The sequence below is a fragment of the Dermochelys coriacea genome, chromosome 13, assembly GCF_009764565.3.
Source record: "Dermochelys coriacea isolate rDerCor1 chromosome 13, rDerCor1.pri.v4, whole genome shotgun sequence".
Taxonomy (NCBI): domain Eukaryota; kingdom Metazoa; phylum Chordata; order Testudines; family Dermochelyidae; genus Dermochelys; species Dermochelys coriacea.
In genome coordinates, this window is record NC_050080.1 from 40665206 (window position 1) to 40689994 (window position 24789).

General features: G+C 45.8%; 1 long non-coding RNA gene and 2 gene segments (V, D, J or C); all 3 read right to left on the reverse strand.

The window, feature by feature from the left end:
* Window positions 1-547: 547 nt before the first annotated feature.
* LOC122456475 lies at window positions 548-1801 on the reverse strand. The segment is given in 2 exon segments: window positions 548-1022; window positions 1534-1801. Coding segments are annotated over 2 exon segments (351 nt in total).
* Window positions 1802-6871: 5070 nt separating this feature from the next.
* LOC119842068 lies at window positions 6872-12329 on the reverse strand. Of its 3 annotated transcripts, XR_006275404.1 has the most exons (5): window positions 11880-12328; window positions 10406-11558; window positions 9543-10161; window positions 8975-9066; window positions 6872-8181 (listed from the first exon to the last, which is right to left on the reverse strand). It is a non-coding gene; the product is annotated as an uncharacterized LOC119842068 (long non-coding RNA). The 3 variants fall into 3 exon arrangements; XR_006275403.1 differs by having other exon boundaries at window positions 8975-10161; window positions 11880-12329; XR_006275405.1 differs by lacking the exon at window positions 8975-9066.
* An 11042-nt stretch (window positions 12330-23371) lies between these two features.
* Window positions 23372-24485, reverse strand: LOC122455431. The segment is given in 2 exon segments: window positions 23372-24096; window positions 24356-24485. Coding segments are annotated over 2 exon segments (366 nt in total).
* Window positions 24486-24789: the final 304 nt, after the last annotated feature.

Here is a 24789-nt window from a genome sequence, read left to right on the forward strand (position 1 = left end):
AGTTTTACAACAGGCTACAGAAAAAGCACTAGCGAAGTCAGTACAAACTAACATTTCATACAGATAATGACTTGTTTATACTGCTCTATATGCTATGTACTAAAATGCAAGCAGAGTCATATTTCAACTGATGTATTTTATAATTATATGGTACAAATGAGAAAGTCAACAATTGTTCAGTAACAGTGTGGCTGGGACACTTCTGTATTTTTAGGTCTGATTTTGTAATCAAGTAGTTTTTAAGTGAGGTGAAACTTGGGGGTACCCAGACAAATCCGACTCTTGAAAGGGAAACACTAGTCTGGAAAGGTTGAGAGCCACTCCCCTGGGGGTCTTTCCCCAGGAGCTATTCCCCAAGTGCATTTCCAAGAGATTCATCTTCTTTAAAACAGTAGAACAGAGCTCAAAGGTCCTAGCTTTAAGACACTTCAATTTGCTTATAAAAAGACACACACACACACACACACCACTAATTAATTTACTTACTGTGCAATCCACAAAACACAGCCTCCTCAGCCTCTCTGTCTCAGCTCTCGACCTGTGCGGTGGGGATCCTTGCACTGCCCTGCCTCACCAGGGTGGTGGGGGGCTGACCGTGTTAAGGAAGGTGAAGCACGCTCAGAGATGCACTATGTAAGAAGTAGGTGGTGTTGTTGTACCGCTTGCCAGCCTGACAGTTACCCCTCCAGCTGGGGAGTTTTTGCACAGGCTGCCAGTGCTCCAGTGTCACTGTGTCTCCACGGCGCAGAAGTAGGTGGCTGCATCTCCCAGCTGTGAATCTCTGATGTGCAGGGAGCTCAGCTGCTGCCCCTTGTCGAGCTCCGCGGTGAGATTGGGGACCTTGGTTTGTTTCCCATCGGACACCAGAATCAGCAGGGAGACAGGCTGGCCTCCGGAAAGCTGCCTGAACCACCGCAAACTCCATAAATTGCTCGTTGTGTAGTGGCAAGTGATGCTGCCGTTCTGCCCTTCCCGAGTGACCGCAGACAGGTTCTGGTGCACCTCGGCCTGGCAGCTCCCCCCTGCGGGCAAAAAGCAAAAGACACACCCCATAGATGACAGGGCACCTCTGTCCAGTTCACACACTGGGCGGATGCAAAGCCCGGTGGAGTTTCTCTTCATTTCCAGGGGCTCTGCATCTGGCCCACGACCGCTATTTTCCTAGATTGCTGTATTCCTAGATTGCTCTCATTTAGGGTTGGGGTTGGGGTTAGGGGGTTAGCCCTAGATTATTGCTGGCTGCGAGATTCCGAAAGGCACAATAATAAGAGACAGCCCTTGCCCCAAAGAGTTTACAGGTTAAAAAGCCAAGCAAAGGGTGGGAGGGGAAACTGAGGCACAGAAAAGGGAAGGAACTCCAGCTGGCCAGAGCTGGGGATTGAACCCAGGCGTCCTGTATCCTCATCCACTCCATTAGAGAGAACGGTGCCTGGCTTGCAAACCGAAGGGGAGACCCAAGGAATTAGTCCTTGTGCTCTTAAATCCACCATCACATTCAGCATCTTCTCTAGCGTTTCCTGTCCCCAGACTTACAGGGAATGTTCACCAGCAGTAGCAGCAGGCGTGAGAACAGCCAGGGTCTCTCCATTGTTCCTCAGCAAAGAAGCTTTATAGCTGGGTGTTCCCCGTTCAGTACAAAAGGTTCCGCCCCCTCACAGGTAGATTTACTTCTGACCCTGGGGCAAATTTATCAGCTCCTCCTCCTGAAGTAGGAGCCTCTTTGGTACCCGCAGCAACTACGGGGTAGCCTAAGACAGCCAGGAAATGAGTCCCAGGGAGTCACTTCGCAGAACTGCTCTGAGCAAGTGGGTGTTGTGAGTGGGCGGGGCCTGGCTTCTAGGCACAGGTGAGTTGTGGGGAAGAGCGGGGCCCCTTTCAACTTCGCATCCTTGCTGGGGCTACACCTCTTTATAGGCCATGTGACTGGCCCCAGGACTATGGACAGACACGGCCACATTGCTTATTCTATTGATGCCACAAATTGCTGAAGATGAGCTTTCTCCCTCCCCTGAAATGTAACCCTGGATGTCACTGGATGATTCCCTGTTCTGTTCACTCCCTCTGGGGTTCCTGGCATTGGCCACTGTCGGGAGACTGGGCAGAATGGACCTTTGCTCTGACCCAGTCTGGCCGCTCTTATGTTCTTAAGTAGATTTCAGGTGTCTAGAGGAATAATCCGCAAGTATAAGTGTCGCAGGCTACTAATAGACAAGGAAGTGATGTTTCCTGCTGCGCCGGGAATGACAGCGATTTCTTCAAAACGAGCTTATATCTGAGTGTTTGGTTATTAGAATATTGAGGAAGGAAAAATGTCTCTTCTCGTTCTCTGCAGTCTTCATGCTTCATTATCGAGCTCCCTTGCTTTCCTGATCCAGTATCTAAATAGCTAGTTCGATTTCCTGCTGCACGTTGGTCTAGGCGTCCATTTAGCCGCCCTGCCCGCTGCTTTGTCCAGCCCTCCCTCTTGCTGCAATGTCTGTCTATGCTGACGCTCATCTCCGTGGTATGTGAGGGCTGAGAGTAAAATCATTCCCCGCACTGGCCCGAGGGATCTACAATTCTTTGCACGCATATACCCACCTCCCTGACAGGCTGCCCTGGATTTTGTCCTCGAAGCACACTAGTACAAGTACACAGCCGAGGGCCCAGGCTGGCTGCTGGGGAAGCTGAGCGAGCTGCACCGGTTGGTGGTTTCCAAGGACCTCGTGAAGGAATCTCCCTGTCCCCAGCCACCTGTGATCCTTAATATCATGAACTGCAGGGAACCGCCTGGGACCTGCTGGCAACAAGGGATGCTTCACTCTCCCTGCCGGTAACTGCAGCTGAGCTGTGCGGACTGTCCACCGCTGGAGACGGTAGATTTCTCTTGAAAGACGGCGTATGGGCCGCGGGCCCCTGAGAGGAAAATGGGGCGAGGGAGGCCAAAGGAGGTCAGGCCCAGGGAGAGGCGGGTGTTTGACTGGAAGTCCCCTTACAGTGGAGGGCTAGAGATGAGCCGCCATGAGACAGACGGAGTTTTACAAACTGCGCGTGTCTCTGTTGTGCTCAGTAGAGCTGACCACACAGAGATGGGATTGGCTTAAACACAGTTATAAAATACCAAGTAACGCCAAGCTCTTAAATCTTGCATGAGTGTGAGAGGGAAGGTGTGTTAGTGTGTGTGAGAGAAAGAGACAATAGCAAAGCACAGAGAGCTAAAGGGTGTAATACCTCGCAGCAGTGCAATGAGCAGAAGGAAGTTCATGGGTGCTGTTGTGTTTGTCAGACTTTGCAATGAAAGGCAGGACTGGGTCCCTTTGCCTAGAGATCTAAGTCTGACACAAGAAATTCTCTGGGTGTGGGCTGCATTCTGGGGGCCAGTCTGTTTATTTAGGAGTGTGCCGTGTTGTTGTAGCTGTGTGGGTCCCATTCTATTGGAGAGACAAGGTGTTGAGGTCATATCTTTTATTGGACCAACTTCTGTTGGTGGGAGAGACAGGCTTCCCAGCGGAGGAAGATCTCTGTGTAACTGGAAAACTTGTCTCCCCAACAGAAATTGGTCCAATCGAGGATATTATCATCTAGGAGTGTGCATGGATCTCTTTGCCTCTGAGATGAAGTGTGTGTATGTGTGTAGGTTCATTTCTGACTGTGTGTTTGAATCTGTCTATTTGTGTGTGTGAATCTAGGTGAGAGAGAGAGTGTGTGTTTGTCTGTGCAAGTGCGTGTGTGTGTGTCAGGTTGTATGAGAGATTACTTGTGTGTGTCCTGTGTGTGGCTGTATGTGAGAATGTCTGTGTGCATGTTACCAGTCTGAAAGTGTCTGACCTGAACAACAGGGAAAATCACATTGGAATTATTGAATTTAAGGGAATTTTGCACCTAACGCCAAAGGAATTAAGGGTAGGGTTTGGGGTGACAACGGAGAAAACCCTTAGGGTTTGGGGTAAAGGCTAAGGTTAGGGAAATCTATGCTGGGACGGTTTAAGATTATGCTTCGCGTTTAATGCGCAATGAGTGTCTAATTCCCTTGGAATCCTCTGAAAATTCGAGACCAGTTACCTAGGAGATTCACTATCCAAAAACCGAGAATAACCCAGGTCTCCATGAAGAAAAGGAGGACTTGTGGCACCTTAGAGACTAACAAATTTATCTGAGCATAAGCTTTCGTGAGCTACAGCTCACTTCATCTGATGCACCCGATGAAGTGAGCTGTAGCTCAGGAAAGCTTATGCTCAAATAAATTTGTTAGTCTCTAAGGCGCCACAAGTCCTCCTTTTCTTTTTGCCAGTACAGACTAACACGGCTGCTACTCTGAAACCAGGTCTCCATGGTGTCTCCTTCTGTACAGCCACCAAATTTCTACCTCCCAGATATTGCTCTTGCGACAGAATTAATCTAACCTTCCTGTCACCTGAAGGCAGCTCCGAATGGGGAAGGGTAATCAGAAACCCGCAGAGTGGGAGAGGGAGGAGTTTGGGGCGGGGGGGGGCTCATAACAGACATAGGAAACAAACCGTGTTTAGGTTAGTCTGCAGCTGAAATCGCGGGGTGGTTCAGGGAAGAAGGGAGGTTTCTAAGTCAGTTTCTGGTCTGGGACTGAGGACACCTGGCTTCGGTTCCCACCTCTGCCATCGACTCCCTGTTTGCCCTGGGACAAGTTAGTTAATAGTTCCGTGCCTCAGTTTCCCCACATGTAAAATGGAGATTGTAATATTTTTCCACATCCCATGGGGATTATGAGGATAAAATCTTGCGGTGCTCAGTGGGGAAGGGTCATATAACGACATCGATTTTTTTTTCAGTTTAATTAAATCTGAGATTTTTCCAAGGAGAAAGGAGAGATAGACATCTAACTCTCTTAGTCTCTTCTGAATATTTCGGACAACATTCTAGAAATGATTTCCCTTTGTTTGGCCTGTTCTTCTACAGCCATTGTTGTCCCCCTCGCTTGAAATTAAAAGGAAGAGAAAGTACAGGGATTCCAAATGCCAATAAGTTTTCATACTCTACAGTTCCCAAAAAGAAAAGGAGGACTTGTGGCACCTTAGAGACTAACAAATTTATTTGAGCATATGCTTTCATGAGCTACAGCTCACTTCATCAGATGCATTCAGTGGAAAATACAGTGGGGAGATTTATATACACACACAGAGAACATGAAACAATGAGTTTTATCATACACATTGTAAGTAGAATGATCACTTAAGGTGAGCCATCACAAGCAGCAGGGGGGGAAAAGGAGGAAAACTTTTCATGGTGACAAGCAAGGTAGGCCATTTCCAGCAGTTAACAAGAACATCTGAGGAACACTGGGGGGGATGGAAATTGTTGAAATTCCTTGAGAAATTCCACCATGATTTCAACAATTTCCATCCCACCATCAACCTCAGCCTGGACCAGTCCACACAAGAGATCCACTTCCTGGACACTATGCTGCTAATAAGTGATGGTCACATAAACACCACCCTATACCGGAACCCTACTGACTGCTATTCCTACCTACATGGCTCTAGCTTTCATCCAGATCATACCACATGATCCAAGCTCTACGATATAACCACATTTGCTCCAACCCCTCACACAGAGACAAACACCTACAAGATCTCTATCATGCATTCCTACAACTACAATACCCACCTTCTGAAGTGAAGAAACAGATTGACAGAGCCAGAAGAGTACCCAGAAGTCACCTACTACAGGACAGGCCCAACAAAGAAAATAACAGAACGCCACTAGCCATCACCTTCAGCCCCCAACTAAAACCTCTCCAATGCATCATCAAGGATCTACAACCTATCCTGAAGGACGACCCATCACTCTCACAGATCTTGGGAGACAGGCCAGTCCTTGCTTACAGACAGCCCCCCAACTTGAAGCAAATACTCACCAGCAACCACACACCACATAACAGAACCATTAACCCAGGAACCTATCCTTGCAACAAAGCCCGTTGCCAACTCTGTCCACATATCTATTCAGGGGACACCATCATAGGGCCTAATCACATCAGCCACAGTTTCAGAGGCTCGCTCACCTGCACATCTACCAATGTGATATATGCCATCATGTGCCAGCAATGCCCCTCTGCCATGTACATTGGTCAAACTGGACAGTCTCTACGTAAAAGAATAAATGGACACAAATCAGACATCAAGAATTATAACATTCAAAAACCAGTCAGAGAACACTTCAATCTCTCCGGTCACACGATTACAGACCTGAGGGTGGCTATCCTTCAACAAAAAAACTTCAAAAACAGACTCCAATGAGAAACTGCTGAATGGGAATTAATTTGCAAACTGGATACAATTAACTTAGGCTTGAATAGAGACTGGGAATGGATGAGTCATGACACAAAGTAAAACTATTTCCCCATGTTATTTCTCCACCCCACCCTCCACTGTTCCTCAGATGTTCTTGTTAACTGCTGGAAATGGCCTACCTTGCTTGTCACCATGAAAGGTTTTTCTCCTTCCCCCCCCCCCCGCCCCCCCGCTGCTGGTGATGGCTCATCTTAAGTGATCACTCTCCTTACAGTGTGTATGATAAAACCCATTGTTTCATGTTCTCTGGGTGTGTATATAAATCTCCTCACTGTATTTTCCACCGAATGCATCCGATGAAGTGAGCTGTAGCTCACGAAAGCTTATGCTCAAATAAATTTGTTAGTCTCTAAGGTGCCACAAGTACTCCTTTTCTTTTTGCGAATACAGACTAACACCGCTGCTACTCTAAAATACTCTACAGTTGTTATGCTATACAAAGCACATGAGATTTTGTATAGGGGAGAAGGCAAAATGCCGCATTTATACAGCAGTTATACAGCATACAGCAGTTAGCATATGCTTTTTAGTTACACACACGCACCATGCACATAGTTTTGCCAGTTGATGATTATAATTACCATTTTAGAGTTTGGATTAATTTAGTGGACAGCCAGATTGGTTGCAGAGGGGAGCCGGCTTTGTTGGTTGCAAATTCATGCTTTTGGAGTAGTGGCAAGATGAACCCAAAGTTTTATGGCAAAGTACCCTGTTTTTATAGTTTGGTTTTGGTTTTTTGGTTGAAGTTTATGGATTTTGCTGTGTTAGTTTGTGACTGGTTACTTTTTAAAATTGGTGTTATTTTTTGATGTTAACATTTTAATGCACTTTTAAGAGGGCCATTTTGTTTTGTTTTTAAATTTAATTAATTATTTTATTTTTAGGGGTGTCAGCCTTCACCTTAGGGTCGTTAATTTGCCTTTCCTCAGTTATGGATGTGCATTGATTGTTTTTTGGCATTGATAAGTTTGTTAAATTGTTGTACTTTTTTTTTCTTGACCATTTGGCTTTGACAATGGCCTTTACACCTTTTTTTTTCTCCTGATGCATGCATTTTTATTTACACAAACAGTTTTTTACAGAGACCTTTGAGAATACAAACAGTAGTACTTTATATCAAGCAAAAAGACATTGTAAATTAAACCTTGCTAAATTTTATAACCAAAACAATTTACATTGAGGCCCAGACCTTTAACGTTTTTCTAATTTACTTAACATAGACACAATACAGGATTTTGTTTTTTACTAACTAAACTTTAAAACAAAAAACTAAAAGGGCCCAATTTGTAATGCATATGGGAAACAAAATCCCATAGTCCCAAAGGGTCATTTCTTTCTTTTATTTAAAAAGGGTAACTGGCAAAATCAGATCAAATCCATACATTAATTCTCATAGTACAATTATAAAATCCTGCTCCTACAGAGTACATGCAGCTGCGTTCACAGCCCTTTTCACCATATCCCTGGAAGGCATGGTTTTAATCTTGTGCATTCCTGAAAATAGATGCCTATGATGTGCCTAACATCGCCTGCCGCTGGGAAAGGAGGGTGTTTGTACGGCTTCCCTATGTGGCTGTGTCACTGTGCCCAGTGCAGGGCGCAGTAATACAGGGCTCTGTCCGCCGGCTCCGGGGCTGTGATGTTCAGAACTGGGGAGCTGTCATCAGCCTGGGAAGAAAACCTCCCCTTCGGCCACTGTAGGACTTCGCTCCTCTATAGAGAATGGACTGTGGGGCTTGGTTCGGATACTGTCGGTACCAATGGAGATAGACATAGCTATCGATGGAAGTGTAAGAACAGCTGAGTGTCACAGATTCGCCAACCGATCCAGACACTTCGGATTCCTTGGCTTGAACCGAGTCTCCAAGCGCAGCACCTGCAACAAGACAAACACATTCAAGGGCAACATTTCACCTGTAGTTGAGCCGTGGAAATGATTCCACTTGCATTGCAGTTTCAGGGAATTTCAAAGAAGTCTAAGGGATTTAGGCGCCTAACTCCATAGGCATTAACGCCATGAGCAGGAGAAGGGTTAGGGTTTAACGTTAGGATTAAGGAGAAGGTGTGAAAAAGGGTTTAGGGTTATGGTGAGGGTCAGGTTGTATCATTCGAGTTTTGGTTACAGTCAAGAGTACGGATGAATTATAGGGTTAGGTTTATGTTGCAATGGGAATTGAGTGTCTAGTTCCCTTAGGGTTATTTGAAATCCCAGGCCAGTTACCTAGGAGATTGAATATCCAAATGCTGAGAATACAACACGTCTCCATAGTATCTTCTCTAGCGACCAAATTTCAAACGCTCAGTTACTGCTACTGCCTTAGAGGTGTATAAATTTCACGTCTCTAAGGGCAGCTACAACGGTGGAAAATTCATTAGAAACCAACGGAGAGGAAGAGGGAGGAGTTCCAGGAAACAAAGTGGGTCCAGGTCAGCTACAGCTGATATTTTAGTGTTGTTAAGGGGAGAGAGATGAGTTTGTGGACAAGGGTCTGCTCTGGGACTCAGAGACCTGCTTGTGCCATAGACTCTGTGTGTGACGATGGGAAATCCTATATGCATCCGTTTCCCCAGCTGTATAAAAGAGAGGGGTTTCTTCTAACTCATATACGGACTGTTCAGATTTCTTCACGTACCATGGTATCATTGGGATGGGGCATGAATATGTTTACCAGCAATAGTGTCCGGGGTTATCACAAGACAAATGTAACGGGATGAGGTGCCCAACTCTGTTGACCTCCTTTGAAACGCCCGGCCAGAACTCCTGAAATAATTGTTTTAAATTATTTTCGTCTTTCCACTGCGGCCTTTGCCGACGGCCCGAGTTAAAGCGAAAATCTATATAGCGTGGAAGGGTTTCCAATGGCAAACTGAGCTTATATTTCCCAGCAGCTGATGGCGACGCTTTGTCACATTATCCTTCTCGGCTCTCAACACATATTCTTGGGGAAAGTGTCTTGCAATTAAATAGTTTCTGAACAAATCAACCCAAAATGCAAATGTCGCTACAATAGGAGTATTGATCTGACTCTGGGAGAGTTGGTAACTGCAGCTCTACCCCACCACTCAAAACCGGGTATTTCTAACGATTCCCCCGTATTCCACCTATTTTACCCCCATTTCACCATAAATGATCAATTTAACAGTATATTGTCAGTGTGAAAAGGGATTTTTTTCATTCGCATTTAATCTCAATTTCTATTTTCAACAATAGTTCACTTCATCTACATTTGTACTCACTTTTAACACTTATTTAACTGCAAATGATTTTTCCTCCACACTACACCGATACAGGTCGTCTAGCAAGCTAAGAAAAACGGTATTAATAGTTTCCTAATTAAAGATCATGCCCATATCCAAGGGTGATGTTTAAATTAGCTCTTTAAATAAACCTGTAACTGTCAAGGGGAGTTGTATCGTTAAGCAGTGTCAGGACTCCATCTGTTTCAAGCCGCTGCTGCCCGTTTTAATGTCTGTAACTTCCCCTGTAGCAGGGCTTGGGGGGAAGCAGGGTTTGTACAGCTCTGCTGGGTGGCTCTGTCACTGTGCCAGACTCAGGGAGCAGAGATACACCGCTGTGTCTGCCAGCTCCAGGGCTGCGATGTTCAGAATTGTGGAGCTGTCATCAACCTGGGAAGAAAACCTCTCCTGGGCGAAACCTGCGGTATCGCAGCTACTCTTCCCTTTTGCTCCTCTCAGGAGGATGTACTGCGGGCTCGGTTCGGATACTGACGGTACCACTAGAGATAGACACCAGCAATGTAGCTGGTTTCATAAGAACAGCTGAGGGTCACGGTGTCTCCTTCTGACCTGGACACCTCGGATTCATTGGACCTGACCGAGTCACCCAGCACCGCATCTGCAACAAGACATTCACATTCAAGGAAAGCCAGGTGCATTGGCAGGTCTAGCCTTTGATATTTAAAAAAGCCCAAGGGGTTTATCCGCCTAATTTCAGACAAATTAAGATTAGCGTAAAAATTAAGGTTAGGGTTAGCAGTGGCGTGAGGAGCTGGGTTGGGATCAGGGTTCGGGTTCTGGGTAGAACGAGAGTTGGGATCCTAATTCCATGAAACTTCTTCCAAAAAACAGCACCCGGTTACCTAGTTGGTTAAAGACCCAAAGGCTGAGAATGAAACGCGTCTCCATGGTGCCTCAGACAGCGGCAGCCGGACAAGCTGAGAGGTCTCTGCGAAGAATCTTAAAGGCAACTTCTCGGAACAAGGACTTGGAGCGGTTAATGCGAGACCAGCCGAGCAGAAGAGGGAGGGGTTCGCGAAATGCGTCACAGACACAGGAGACGTGCTGGGTTTTGCAACCGAAGCACCAGTCAGAACTCGTGGGACAAATTCCTCCCACTACACTTCCTGGAAGTTCGGTTTCTGACTTTCTGTCATTTTTTCTTATTCATTTTCGTTTTCATTGTCCTTCTTGCTGCTACTTGGTGAGAACTGAATTAAAGACATTGTGGGAAGACTTAAAAGCTCTGTGTTGTGTGTGCTGGTTTTGTGGGTGTTAGGTGTCTTTCTATCTGTCTCTATGTTTGTGTTTGCACGTGCGTGTGTGTCTGTGTGCTTCTGTGTGTTGTGTCTTTGTGCATCTGCCCCATTGACCCCATGCTGGTTTACTTCAGCTGGGGAATGGAACTACAGCCTATCTATGCCTATGGTGGACCTGGCCCAGTTGACTTCATTTGATCCACAGTGATTCACCGCAGCTGGGAGCAGACCCACTGTGGGTAAACTGGCATTAATCTGAGGTAATACAATGGTGAATGAGGCCCATAAGTCTTCATAGGTGTCAGGTCTTGTGGTTTATACCAGACCCACGATCTGGTTTAACCATCTGTCTGCGGCCTGGGGATTCTACTCTACAGTTGTGTTTCTCATGATAAGAAAGCCAAGGGGACGGGTTTTTGTACAGGGCTCCCTATTAAACCTCTCACGGTGTCTTCCCACAGAGCACAGAAATACATCGCAGTGTCCGTCGGCTCTAGCTCTTTAATGGTTAAACTAAAGAATTTTGAGGATTTCCTGAATTGTGCAGAAAACCTTCTCCCAGCTCCATTCTTTTCAGCCTTACTCTCATCTATTCGGAAGAGGAAATCCATCGTCCCTGATCGTTGCTGTCTGTACCAAAATAAGTAATAATACCGGTATCCAGTGGAGAAAGTACACTCCAGGGTGACAGTCTGACCCCTCAGCTTTTCCAGCTGCCCTTGTCTTTGGTTGACACTGCCTTGTCCCTGGCTGAAACCTGCAGGGAAGGAAAGAGAAAAAGTTCACCCTAATTAAGCATGTAAAACTATTGCACATCGACAGCCACTCTCGTGTGAGGAGAACGGAGGCCTTTTAGGACCTCGGGGGAGGTGTCGGGGGCTAGCCTCCCAGCCAGGAGCTCAAGGGCCGGGCAGCATGGTCCCGCAGGCCGTAGTTTGACCAACTCTGCGCTAGACCCCTGCTCTCCTCCCTGGGCTATGAACAGAACCTAGGAATCCTGGCTTCCAGTTCCCCCCTGTTCAAACCCAATAGGTAACAGAAGGTCTAACATTCGTTTCCCCTTTTACCGGACACTTACTCAAAGATAGAAACGCTGTTGCTGTCCAAAGCAGGATTTCTGGAGCATTCATGGTTAAATATATTGTTTCCAGATCCTCAGGGGCTCAAGCCACCACAATGATGGGAGCAACAGAGGAACCTGGATAGAATACTCTCTTATGATGAAGTTTCTGTCACAGACTCAAACCAGAGAAATTAAATCTGTGGCAAGACCATTTAGTCCTCTCCTATAGACACCACTTGAAGCCTGTTTCCCTCACCATGGTACACAGCTAATACCCTCCTGTAGCGTTTACCCTAGCCACGGTGGCTTTGGCTTGTTCCTGTCACGTGGCACCTTTCTAATCAGCAAATCTCTTTAGCAACTCAGTGGGAACAACTTAGTTCTGTCTCATCTTCGGAGACAAGAGCTCAGCAAGAATCACAAGGTCGAGCAGGGTTTTACTTTTTAGAAAAGCTAACAAGAAAGAAAGAAAGAAAGAAAGAAAGAAAGAAAGAAAGAAAGAAAGAAAGAAAGAAAGAAAGAAAGAAAGAAAGAAAGAAAAGGGAACTGTGCATAGATCCCATTGCCACAGATCTGGGCAGGGCCCTCCCTGTTCACAGCCCAGAGTAAAATTGTGCTCGGGGTTCTTTCTCCAGCGTGAAGCAAAGTTAACCCCGTTGACTCACGACCTGGGGATCTGGGCCATTGACGCCAATGGAGAGACAGCTGATTTGTGCCAGGTGGGGTCTGGACCATTGAATCCAATGGAGCAACCTTGATTTACACCAGCTTGCCCCGTTTACACTACTGGAGCGAGCGAGGTCTGATTCCTATCTGCTGAGGTTTTCCAATAGGTGTGATCTGTCTATCTATCAATCCTTCCCCGCTCTGCAATATACAAGTATTTGTCTCTCTGTGGGGCTGTATTTTTTCTCATTCATTTTTAGAAAGGCTCAAGCAGAGATTTTCAAAACTGCCCACGAGATGCAGATGTCTTAAAATTAATGGGATCTGGCTGTCCAAATCCACAGGCAGCTCTGTAAATCCTTGCCCTAATACAGAATGACATTTTTTCTTAATATTAAACTGCGTGTCCACACATTCCCAGAAATTGGTAGTTTATAATATTTTAATCTGTATAAATTGATATAACATTTTAGTCGCTTTTTAGTACAAAATGTGTCTGTTTGTTTTAACTCATCAAACCCCTATATGGCCTTTGGAAGCTGATTTAAACTGATTACTTGTATAGCCTAATAGCAAAAAGAAAAGGAGTACTTGTGGCACCTTAGAGACTAACAAATTTATTTGAGCATAAGCTTTCGTGAGCTACAGCTCACTTCATCGGATGCCTAACAGCTTTCTTTAACAGGAATACAAGTATTGTGGATGGGGGGAAGTGGTAGACGTGATATATCTTGACTTTCGTAAGGCTTTGGCTACTGTCTTGTAAGACTTTCTTGTTAAGAAAGGAGAGCAATGGAGCATAGATGGAGCTACTATAAGGTGGGTGCATAACTGGTTGGAAAACCATTCCCAGAGAATAGTTATCAGTGGTTCACAGTCAGGCTGGAAAGGCACAACAGGTGGGGTCCCGTAGGGATCAGTTCTGGGTTCGGTTCTTCTCAATGTCTTCATCAGTGATTTTGATAATGACATAGGTTAGTGCTTTTCACTATTTTTGAAGTGGGGAGCACTTTGGCAAAAAACCCTTCAATCTGAGAGCCAGTGTGTGGGATGCAGGGGTGAGGGCTGCGGTGTGGGGCCAAGGATGAGAGTTTCAGGGTGCAGAGGGGCTCAGGACTGGGGCAGAGGGTTGGGATGAGAGGGTGAGGGATCTGGTTGGGGGTGCATGCTTTGGGGTGGAGCCAGAGGTGAGGATTTTGGGGTGCAGGCAGGCTGCCCTGGAACTGGGGCTGGAGGATTTCCCCCAGCCCTCTCCCTTCCAGCTGCAGCTAGCTCCAGGGATAGGGTCTTTCTCTCCCGCTGCTGGCAGGCAGCAGGGAGTTCCAGGGGAGAGGGGCCCTCTCTTCTACAGGGAACTTAGGGAGCTGCACTTAGGGTAGACAGTAGCCACCACTGGCTTTGAGGGCCTTGCTAGGAAGAACACTGGCACACAGAATACACTTATAAAGTTTGCCAAGGATACCAAGCTGGGAGGGGTTGCAAGTGCTTTGGAGAATAAGATTCAAATTCAAAACGGTCTGGGCAAACTGGAGAAATGGTCTGAAGTAAATAGGATTCAATAAGGACAAATTCAAAATACTCCACTTAGGAAGGAATAATCAGTTGCACAGATACAAATTGTGAAGTGACTGCCTAGGTAAAATGGTAAATGACAGATGTGGGGGAGCACCCTTTTGTGGACACCTAGCCAGTCAGTTAGCTATAAAAGTCCTTCTTAGTAGTGGTATTCTACTTGTCTTACCTTTCAAGGGTTAAGAAGGCTCACTGAAATGCTTAGGTAAGAGGAAGTGAGTTGGCATCTGGCCAAAAAAGCCAAAGGGAAAACTAGAAACTTTCATATTGGAAAAAAAAATTCCCCTCTGTGGTCTGTTTGTTTTTGTTCTCTCCGCTGGACAGCCAGAGCCAGCAGGTATACTGTAAGAAGCTGGGGCCATGTATGATAATTCCTCAGCATTCATACCTAGAATTACTCATTTGGAACTTCAGATATGTAAGTAGGACAGGAAATGTTTAGTTAGACATGATCAGGTATATCTCTTTATTTTGGGCTTGTGGATTCCTCTGTGCTAAACACAGGTACTTTTTTTCTCTTTTGTAACCTTTAAACTGGACCCCAGGGAAGCCATGCCTGGTGTTTAATCCTCTTCAGTGGCTCTTCTGATATCTAGCAACAGCCTGATTTTTCAGATGTGTTTTCTTTCTTTTTTTTTAAATACAAATTACCTTTTTTAAGAACATGATTGGATTCCTGTGTCTTAGAAGGTAAAGACGTCTGTGTACATGTTATTCAGTTAGCTACTAAGAGGAACAAAGGGTTCCAGGTTCAGCTGGTGGCAACAGCTGATTTCTTTTTCTCTTTTCTTTCATCAGGTCTTCCCGGGAGGAGGGTTGAAAGAGCTTGAGGTTACCCACAGGAAGGAATTCCCAAGTGTGCCTTCCTGAGCTCTCAAGGGGGTTCTGCATTTGGGTGGTGGCAGCTATTAGACCCAAAGCCAGGGGATCTGTAACCTTGGGAGTTTAATACAAGCCTGGAGTAGCAAGTATTTTTAAGGTATTTGCAGGCCCCCACCTTCTGCACTCAAAGTGCCAGAGTGGGGAATCAGCCTTGACAAAGGAGTAGTGCAGAAAGGGACCGATGGGTCATAATGGATCACAGGCTAAAGCCATAAGTCAAGAGTGTAATACTGTTTGGGGGGGGGGGGGGAACCAAGGCCACAACTGGAGTACTGTGTCCAGTTCTGGGCACCACATTTCAGGAAGGATGTGGACAATATGAAGAAAGTCCAGAGAAGAACAACAAAAATTATTAAAGGTCTAGAAAACATGACCTATGAAGCAAGATTGAAAAATTTGGGTTTGTTTAGTCAGGAGAAGAGAAGATTCAGGGGAGACATGATAACAGTTTTCAAGTACTAGAAAGGTTGCTGTAAGGAAGAAGGTGAAAAATCGTTCCTGTTATCCTCTGAGGATAGGACAAGAAATCAACTGTCTGAAATTACAGCAAGATTGCAGTTTAGGTTGAACATTAAGGAAAAAGTCCCTGTCAGGGGTAGTTAAGCACTGGAATAAATTGCCTGGGGAGGCTGTGGAATCTCCCTCATTGAATGTTTTTAAGGGAGGTTGGGCAAACAACTGTCAGGGATGGTCTAGAAGATAACACAGGGCCTTCCAGTCCTACAATTCTATGACACTCTAGGGGTGTCATTTTAATGGAGCTGCTTTAACAACTTAATCATGCCAAAATCGCTGTTTTTAGTGATCACTCTCCTCAGGAGCGCTGTTGGGCAGCTTCAATGTCTGCAACCTCAAACGCTGTGGGGAAGGGAGGGTTTTGTGCTGGTCTCCTGGGTGGCTCAGTCACTGTGCTCTCTGCAGGGCGCAGTAATGCACCGCGGTGTCTGCCAGCTCCAGGGCTGTGATGCTCAGAACTGTGGCGCTGTCATCCGCCTGCGAAGAAAACCTCTTCTGGGCGAAATCTACAGTACCAATGAAACCCTGAGCTCGCTTCGCTCCTGTCACCAGAATGCACTGCAGTGCTTGATTCGGATACACACGGCACCATTCAGATAGACAGAAGCGGTATAGTTGTTATGATAAGAACAGTGGAAGGTCACAGAGTCTCGTTCTATAGCAGACACTTGGGGTTCTTTGGACTTGACCCAATCACCCGGCACAGCACCTGCAACAAGACAATCACATTCCAGAACGTCCTCTCAGTTGGGCTTGGCCCAGGGACGCAGCTCACAAAGGACTCTAATAGATTTAGGTGCTCAACAGGAATTGAATGAGGGTGACGGTGAGGGTTATACATAGGATCAATGTGAGGGTTTGGCTTAGGGATACCATTCGGTTTAGGGTTAGAGTTGGGGTTAATGTTCCATGGAATTTAGAAGTCTTAAAAGCTCTCAAACCTCTTCGAAACCCCCCGTGTAATTACCTAGACGAATAAATGCCCAAAGAGTTAGAAGAAAACACGTCTCGATGGCTCCCCATACACGGGACCCGGTCTGACACCCTCCCCTGACGCTTTTGCGAAGATAGATCTAAATGTGATGGAAAGATTTCCAATAATAAAATGTCAGGTTTCAGAGTAGCAGCCGTGTTAGTCTGTATTCGCAAAAAGAAAAGGAGTACTTGTGGCACGATGCCACAAGTACTCCTTTTCTTTTTTCAATAATAAAATGTATTCATATTTCCCGCCAGTAGGTAGCACTGCTCGCCTATTGATTTTCCAAAACTTGCAAAGAGACCCTGACCGTATTCATGCTTTTAAACTCATACAAGTTTTCTAACTAATCACACACAAATATAATTTTATTTGATGTTCGGATACAGATAGGACTCTGGTCCATGTGAAACCGATACTAAACCACGCTTTACCCAACCACAAATAGGATATTTTTTACTGCCATAGTGTTATCCCACATATGTCAATAAACGGAGGTTTTCACAATTAGGATTTCTCATAAAATGGCCCCAGTTTATAAAGAGAAAATATTCCTACGATGGTTCCTGCCTGACAAAGCCCATGCACTGTGTATTCTGCAAGGCCGGGGGATGTTTTAATAGAGCTGTTTGAATAAGGATTTGAAGGTTTGGGGGGAGTATCTTGAAACCAACATTCAGTATGTTTTAACTACGCTTTCAAGTCCCCTGCAGGACGCTGATTCCCGCCTTGGTGTGCGTAAAGTCTGTTTGCAGCAAGGGAAGGAGGGTTTTTGTACAGCGCTGCTGTGTGGCTCTGTCACTGTGCCAGACTCAGAGAGCAGAGATACACCGCTGTGTCTGCCAGCTCCAGGGCTGTGATGTTCAGAACTGTGGAGCTGTCATCAGCCTGAGAAGAAAACCTCTCCTGGGCGAAACCTGCGGTACCACTGAGACCTCTGGAGGACTTCGCTCCTCTCCAGAGAATGTACTACGGGGCTCGGTGCGGATACTGACGGTACCAATAGAGACAGACATTACCAGAGCTGGTATCATAGGAACAGTTTAGTGACAGAGTGTCTCCTTCTGATTTAGAAACTTCAGGCTCCCTGGACTGGACCGAGAAGGTACTCTTCTGGCTCTGTCAGCCTGGACCAGTCCACACAAGAGATCCACTTCCTGGACACTACGGTGCTAATAAGCGATGGTCACATAAACACCACCCTTTATCGGAAACCTACTGACCGCTATTCCTACCTACATGCCTCTAGCTTTCATCCAGATCATACCACTCGATCCATTGTCTACAGCCAAGCGCTACGATATAACCGCATTTGCTCCAACCCCTCAGACAGAGACAAACACCTACAAGATCCCTATTATGCATTCCTACAACTACAATACCCATCTGCTGAAGTGAAGAAACAGATTGACAGAGCCAGAAGAGTACCCAGAAGTCACCTACTACAGGACAGGCCCAACAAAGAAAATAGCAGAACGCCACTAGCCATCACCTTCAGCCCCCAACTAAAACCTCTCCAACACATCATCAAGGATCTACAACCTATCCTGAAGGACGACCCATTACTCTCACAGATCTTGGGAGACAGATCAGTCCTTGCTTACAGACAGCCCCCCAATCTGAAGCAAATACTCACCAGCAACCACACACCACACAGCAGAACCATTAACCCAGGAACCTATCCTTGCAACAAAGCCCGTTGCCAACTCTGTCCATATATTTATTCAGGGGACACCATCATAGGGCCTAATCACATCAGCCACACTGTCAGAGGCTCGTTCACCTGCGCATCTACCAATGTGATATATGCCATCATGTGCCATCAATGCCCCTCTGCAATGTACATTGGTCAAACTGGACAGTCTCTACGTAAAAGAATAAATGGACACAAATCAGACGTCAAGAAATAAATCGGTTACTCTTTAAGGTGCTACCGGACTCCTCGTTGTTTTTTCCATATGTTGGGCTGCGTGTGATGGGGAGAAGCTACAGCGCACCACGCCGCCAAAGGGACCTGAGTATTCAAAGGGAAGAAACACTCATATGATGGGCTGATTGGTTCGGTAACTGACATGCCTTCGTATTACTGTTTTTTAAAAAGCGCAATTCCCACACGATAGCAGCGATGCTTTCTAGGAGTGGGGGGTGGCGAACGATGCCGGAGCAGCGCCATCTGCTAGTGAATGGGATCGATACGTGTTGCGAGTTGAAACCCCTTTCACTGCTCTACAGAATTTGAATGTTCTCCCATTGCAGCCGGAATGACAATAAAGGCTGTGGAAGAAACACACTAATAATTTTAAACAATTCCTCCCAAGAATCTCTCCTGGGATTTTCATGAAAACTGGAGAGAGTTAGGAGGCGTGTTAGGAGCTCGACTAAATCCCAGTCTATATTACTAGTCAATACTATATGATCCCCATCAGTTTAGTATCTGACAGGTTTCAGAGTAGCAGCCGTGTTAGTCTGTATTCGCAAAAAGAAAAGAAGTACTTGTGGCACCTTAGAGACTAACAAATTTATATGAGCATAAGCTTTCGTGAGCTACAGCTCACTTCATCGGATGCATTTGGTGGAAAAAACAGAGGGGAGATTGATATACACACACAGAGAACATGAAACAATGGGTTTATCATACACACTGTAAGGAGAGTGATCACTTAAGATAAGCCATCACCAGCAGCAGGGGGGGAAAGGAGGAAAACCTTTCATGGTCACAAGTAAGGTAGGCTATTTCCAGCAGTTAACAAGAATATCTGAGGAACAGTGGGGGGTGGGGTGGGGTGGGGGGTGGAGAAATAACATGGGGAAATTGTTTTACTTTGTGTAATGACTCATCCATTCCCAGTCTCTATTCAAGCCTAAGTTAATTGTATCCAGTTTGCAAATTAATTCCAATTCAGCAGTCTCTCCTTGGAGTCTGTTTTTGAAGCTTTTTTGTTGAAGTATAGCCACTCTTAGGTCTGTAATCGAGAGACCAGAGAGATTGAAGTGTTCTCCAACTGGTTTTTGAATGTTATAATTCTTGACGTCTGATTTGTGTCCATTCATTCTTTTACGTAGAGACTGTCCAGTTTGACCAATGTACATTGCAGAGGGGCATTGCTGGCACATGATGGCATATATCACATTGGTAGATGCGCAGGTGAACGAGCCTCTGATAGTGTGGCTGATGTGATTAGGTCCTATGATGGTATCCCCTGAATAGATATGTGGACAGAGTTGGCAACGGGCTTTGTTGCAATATGCCATCATGTGCCAGCAATGCCCCTCTGCCATGTACATTGGCCAAACTGGACAGTCTCTACGTAAAAGAATGAATGGACACAAATCAGACGTCAAGAATTATAACATTCAAAAACCAGTTGGAGAACACTTCAATCTCTCTGGTCACTCGATCACAGATCTTAGAGTGGCTATACTTCAACAAAAAAGCTTCAAAAACAGACTCCAACGAGAGACTGCTGAATTGGAATTAATTTGCAAACTGGATACAATTAACTTAGGCTTGAATAGAGACTGGGAATGGATGAGTCATTACACAAAGTAAAACTATTTCCCCATGGTATTTCTCCCTCCCACCCCACCCCCCACTGTTCCTCTGATATTCTTAGGTTTCAGAGTAGCAGCCGTGTTAGTCTGTATTCTCAAAAAGAAAAGGAGTACTTGTGGCACCTTAGAGACTAACAAATTTATTAGAGCATAAGCTTTCGTGAGCTACAGCTCACTTCATCGGATGCATTTGGTGGAAAAAACAGAGTAGAGATTTATATACACACACACAGAGAACATGAAACAATGGGTTTATCATACACACTGTAAGGAGAGTGATCACTTAAGATAAGCCATCACCAACAGCAGGGGGGGGAAGGAGGAAAACCTTTCATGGTGACAAGCAGGTAGGCTAATTCCAGCAGTTAACAAGAATATCAGAGGAACAGTGGGGGGTGGGGTGGGAGGGAGAAATACCATGGGGAAAGCGCTACGATATAACCGCATTTGCTCCAACCCCTCAGACAGAGACAAACACCTACAAGATCTCTATCATGCATTCCTACAACTACAGTACCCACCTGCTGAAGTGAAGAAACAGATTGACAGAGCCAGAAGAGTACCCAGAAGTCACCTACTACAGGACAGGCCCAACAAAGAAAACAACAGAACGCCACTAGCCATCACCTTCAGCCCCCAACTAAAACCCCTCCAACGCATCATCAAGGATCTACAACCTATCCTGAAGGACGAGCCATCGCTCTCTCAGATCTTGGGAGATAGACCAGTCCTTGCTTACAGACAGCCCCCCAATCTGAAGCAAATACTCACCAGCAACCACACACCACACAACAGAACCACTAACCCAGGAACCTATCCTTGCAACAAAGCCCGTTGCCAACTCTGTCCACATATCTATTCAGGGGATACCATCATAGGGCCTAATCACATCAGCCACACTATCAGAGGCTCCTTCACCTGCGCATCTACCAATGTGATATATGCCATCATGTGCCAGCAATGCCCCTCTGCCATGTACATTGGCCAAACTGGACAGTCTCTACGTAAAAGAATGAATGGACACAAATCAGACGTCAAGAATTATAACATTCAAAAACCAGTTGGAGAACACTTCAATCTCTCTGGTCACTCGATCACAGACCTAAGAGTGGCTATACTTCAACAAAAAAGCTTCAAAAACAGACTCCAACGAGAGACTGCTGAATTGGAATTAATTTGCAAACTGGATACAATTAACTTAGGCTTGAATAGAGACTGGGAATGGATGAGTCATTACACAAAGTAAAACTATTTCCCCATGGTATTTCTCCCTCCCACCCCACCCCCCACTGTTCCTCTGATATTCTTGTTAACTGCTGGAATTAGCCTACCTGCTTGTCACCATGAAAGGTTTTCCTCCTTCCCCCCCCTGCTGTTGGTGATGGCTTATCTTAAGTGATCACTCTCCTTACAGTGTGTATGATAAACCCATTGTTTCATGTTCTCTGTGTGTGTGTATATAAATCTCTACTCTGTTTTTTCCACCAAATGCATCCGATGAAGTGAGCTGTAGCTCACGAAAGCTTATGCTCTAATAAATTTGTTAGTCTCTAAGGTGCCACAAGTACTCCTTTTCTTTCTGATATTCTTGTTAACTGCTGGAATTAGCCTACCTGCTTGTCACCATGAAAGGTTTTCCTCCTTCCCCCCCCCCTGCTGTTGGTGATGGCTTATCTTAAGTGATCACTCTCCTTACAGTGTGTATGATAAACCCATTGTTTCATGTTCTCTGTGTGTGTGTATATAAATCTCTCCTCTGTTTTTTCCACCAAATGCATCCGATGAAGTGAGCTGTAGCTCACGAAAGCTTATGCTCTAATAAATTTGTTAGTCTCTAAGGTGCCACAAGTACTCCTTTTCTTTTTGAAAATCTAGTGTAGCGGGGAAGGGAGGGTTTTTGTGCGGCTCTCCTATGTGGCTCTGTCACCGTCACACCCAGGGCGCAGTAATACACCGCCGTGTCTGCCAGCTCCAGGGCTGTGATGCTCAGAACTGTGGAGCTGTCATTAGCCTGGGAAGAAAACCTCTTCTTGGCGAAATCTGCGGTATCACTCTCACCTCTGGCCTGCTTCGCTCCTCTCCAGAGAATGTACCGCGGGGCTTGGTTGAGAAACTGACGGTACCAGTAGAGATAGACGTAGCCGGTAGAGCTGGTATCGTAAGAACAAGTGAGGGTCACAGCGTCGCCTTCTCCTCCGGAGAGGTGGGGCTCCCTGGACTGAACCGAGTCCCCCAGCACAGTACCTGCAACAAAGCAATGAAATTTAAGGGCATCATTTCACCTGTACCTGACCCGCAGAGGTGCGTTGCGGTGTAAGACTGGCCATTTCTAAGAATCCTAAGGGGTTTATGCGCCCGATGGCGTTTAAAATAAGGTTAGGGCTAGAGTAAAGGCAGGTATGTGGCACTGCCTTTCGATGTCGGGTTCGGTTTAGGGTTTAAGGGTCAGGGGGAGATTAGGTTCCAGATTGTGTTGAAGGGTAAGTAGGATTTTTAACTTCCTTCGACTATCTCAGAAATCCCAGCCTGTTTACTTAGGTGATTAAATAGCCAAATGCTGAATATATAAAATGTCTCCATGATTTTTTCCTATTGTGATTAAGTTGGACGTTCCAGATACCAAGACTAAGAGGAATCTAAACTTCACGACTCTTCAGGCAGCTACAGATAACTGGGTGGGAGGGAGGTTCATGAGAAACCGGCACGGTGAAGGAGGGAGGGTTTTGGGGGGAAACTCTTAACAGACACAGGAAACGCGGTGAGTTGTGCTCAGTCTGCAGCTGACAAATGGGTGACAGTGAGGTAAGAAGAGTGGGCTGGTGACTAAGGCTCTGGGCTGGATACAGAAAACCTAGTTTCGATTCCCCGCTCTACTACAAACCCCCTCTCTGACCTTGGACAAGCCAGCTGATATCTTTCTGCTGCTCCCTTTCCCTTCCTGTACAAGACAGGAATAGCACCATCTTTCCCTCAGGGGCTGCGTCGTGAGGCTGGATAATTTGAGACGCTCAGATATCATTCAGAAGAAGCCCATACAAATAAGTAGATATTTAACAATGAAGTCGGGAGTGTTCAAAGAGAAATTAAGAGTTAGGTGCCTAATTCACCTGGGTTCATTTGAACTTCCTCGCCGTATTTTTAGAACAATTATTTTAATGCTTCTGTGTGTGTGTGTATGTATGTATGTCCTCCTGGTTAAAATACTTTTGGCCAAATAGTTTTCGATTATCAAACCTCTGTTTGCTCGCAACATACATACAAAGCATTGCTTTAATCTAGGTTATTATTTAAAAGTAGTGCAAGGAAACACTAGTACTCAAACAAACCACGCTAACATACGCGTTTTCTTTTATGTTACCTAGCAAAACTAAAGCTGACAGAGGATGAGTGAGCCTGTTGTCCCTGGAGCCTCTTGGTCAGAAGCTGGAAATGGGCAACAGGGGATGGATCACTTGATGATTACCTTTTCTGTTCATTCCCTCTGAAGCACCTGGCATTGGCCATTGTCGGATACTGGGCTAGACGGACCATTGGTCTGATCCAGTATGGCCCTTCTTACGTTTGCACAGGGATTTGCTTTTGGGAGGAATCGGAAGATATACCTTGACACCACCAAAACTACTCCAAAAGATGAGTTTCTTCACAGTATAACAAATCTGCCAAGGGCCCCTGCTTCCATCCTCAATATGTCTAAATCCAATTGCAGAAAGGAAAGAGGGTTTTTGCACAGCTCTGCTATGTGGTTCTGTCACTGTGCCCTCTGCAGGGCGCAGTAATACATCGCTGTATCTGTCGGCTCGAGGACTGCTATGGTTAAAACGGTGGAGCTGTCATCAGCCTGGGAAGAAAATCTCTCTTGGGCGAAATCTGCAGTATGATCATACGTGTTTCCCTTGGCGCCTCTCTGCAGAATGTACTGAGGGGCTCGGCTGGGATACTGGCGGTACCAGTAGAGAGAGAGGGAACCGGTATAGCTGGTAGTGTAGGAGCAATTGAGGGTCACAGAGCCTCCTTCTATTCCAGACATTTGGGGTTCCTTAGACTGGACCGAGTCACCCAGCACTACACCTGCAACACAAAGGTTAACCTAATGGCATCAATTCCATTGCACTCGGCCCACGCAAAGTGTTTACGGTACTGAACTTTAGGAGGGCACTTCAAACGCGTTTAAGGGGTTTCGGCGCCCGACACCAGTGAATTGAGGATAGGGTGAGGGGTAGAGTTGAGGGTTAGGGTAAAGGTTTAGAGTTAGCGTTTGGGTTAGGAAAAGTTTGAGAATTAGAATTAAGTTTCCTTAGGATGCTCCAAAGAGCCCTAGACACCTTACCTAGGTGAATAAACAGCCAAATGCTGATAAGGAAACGTGCCTCCATGATTTCTCTTCTAGCGATCGAATCTGTGGTTCTCAGCCGTTGCTGCTCACAGGAAAATTAACTTCACGCCTCTGAAAGCAGCTGCAGGTGGGGAAGGTTCCTCAGAAACCAGCCCAAAGGAAGAGGGAGTTGTTCAGGACTTGAAACACGCTGGGTTCAGGTTGGTCTGTAGTTGACAGCGAGCTAGAGAGGGAAGGTTGGGTTTGTGGTTAGAACACCGGTTGGAGACCTGGTTTCCAGCTACGATACAGACTCTGCATGACCTTGGACAAGTTTCTTAAGAGCTCTGTGCTTCATTTTCCTCTATGGTGATCGTCATATTTCTCTAGCTCATTTTGGCATTGTGAGTATAAATATCTCGAGTCACTCCAATTATATATATATATAG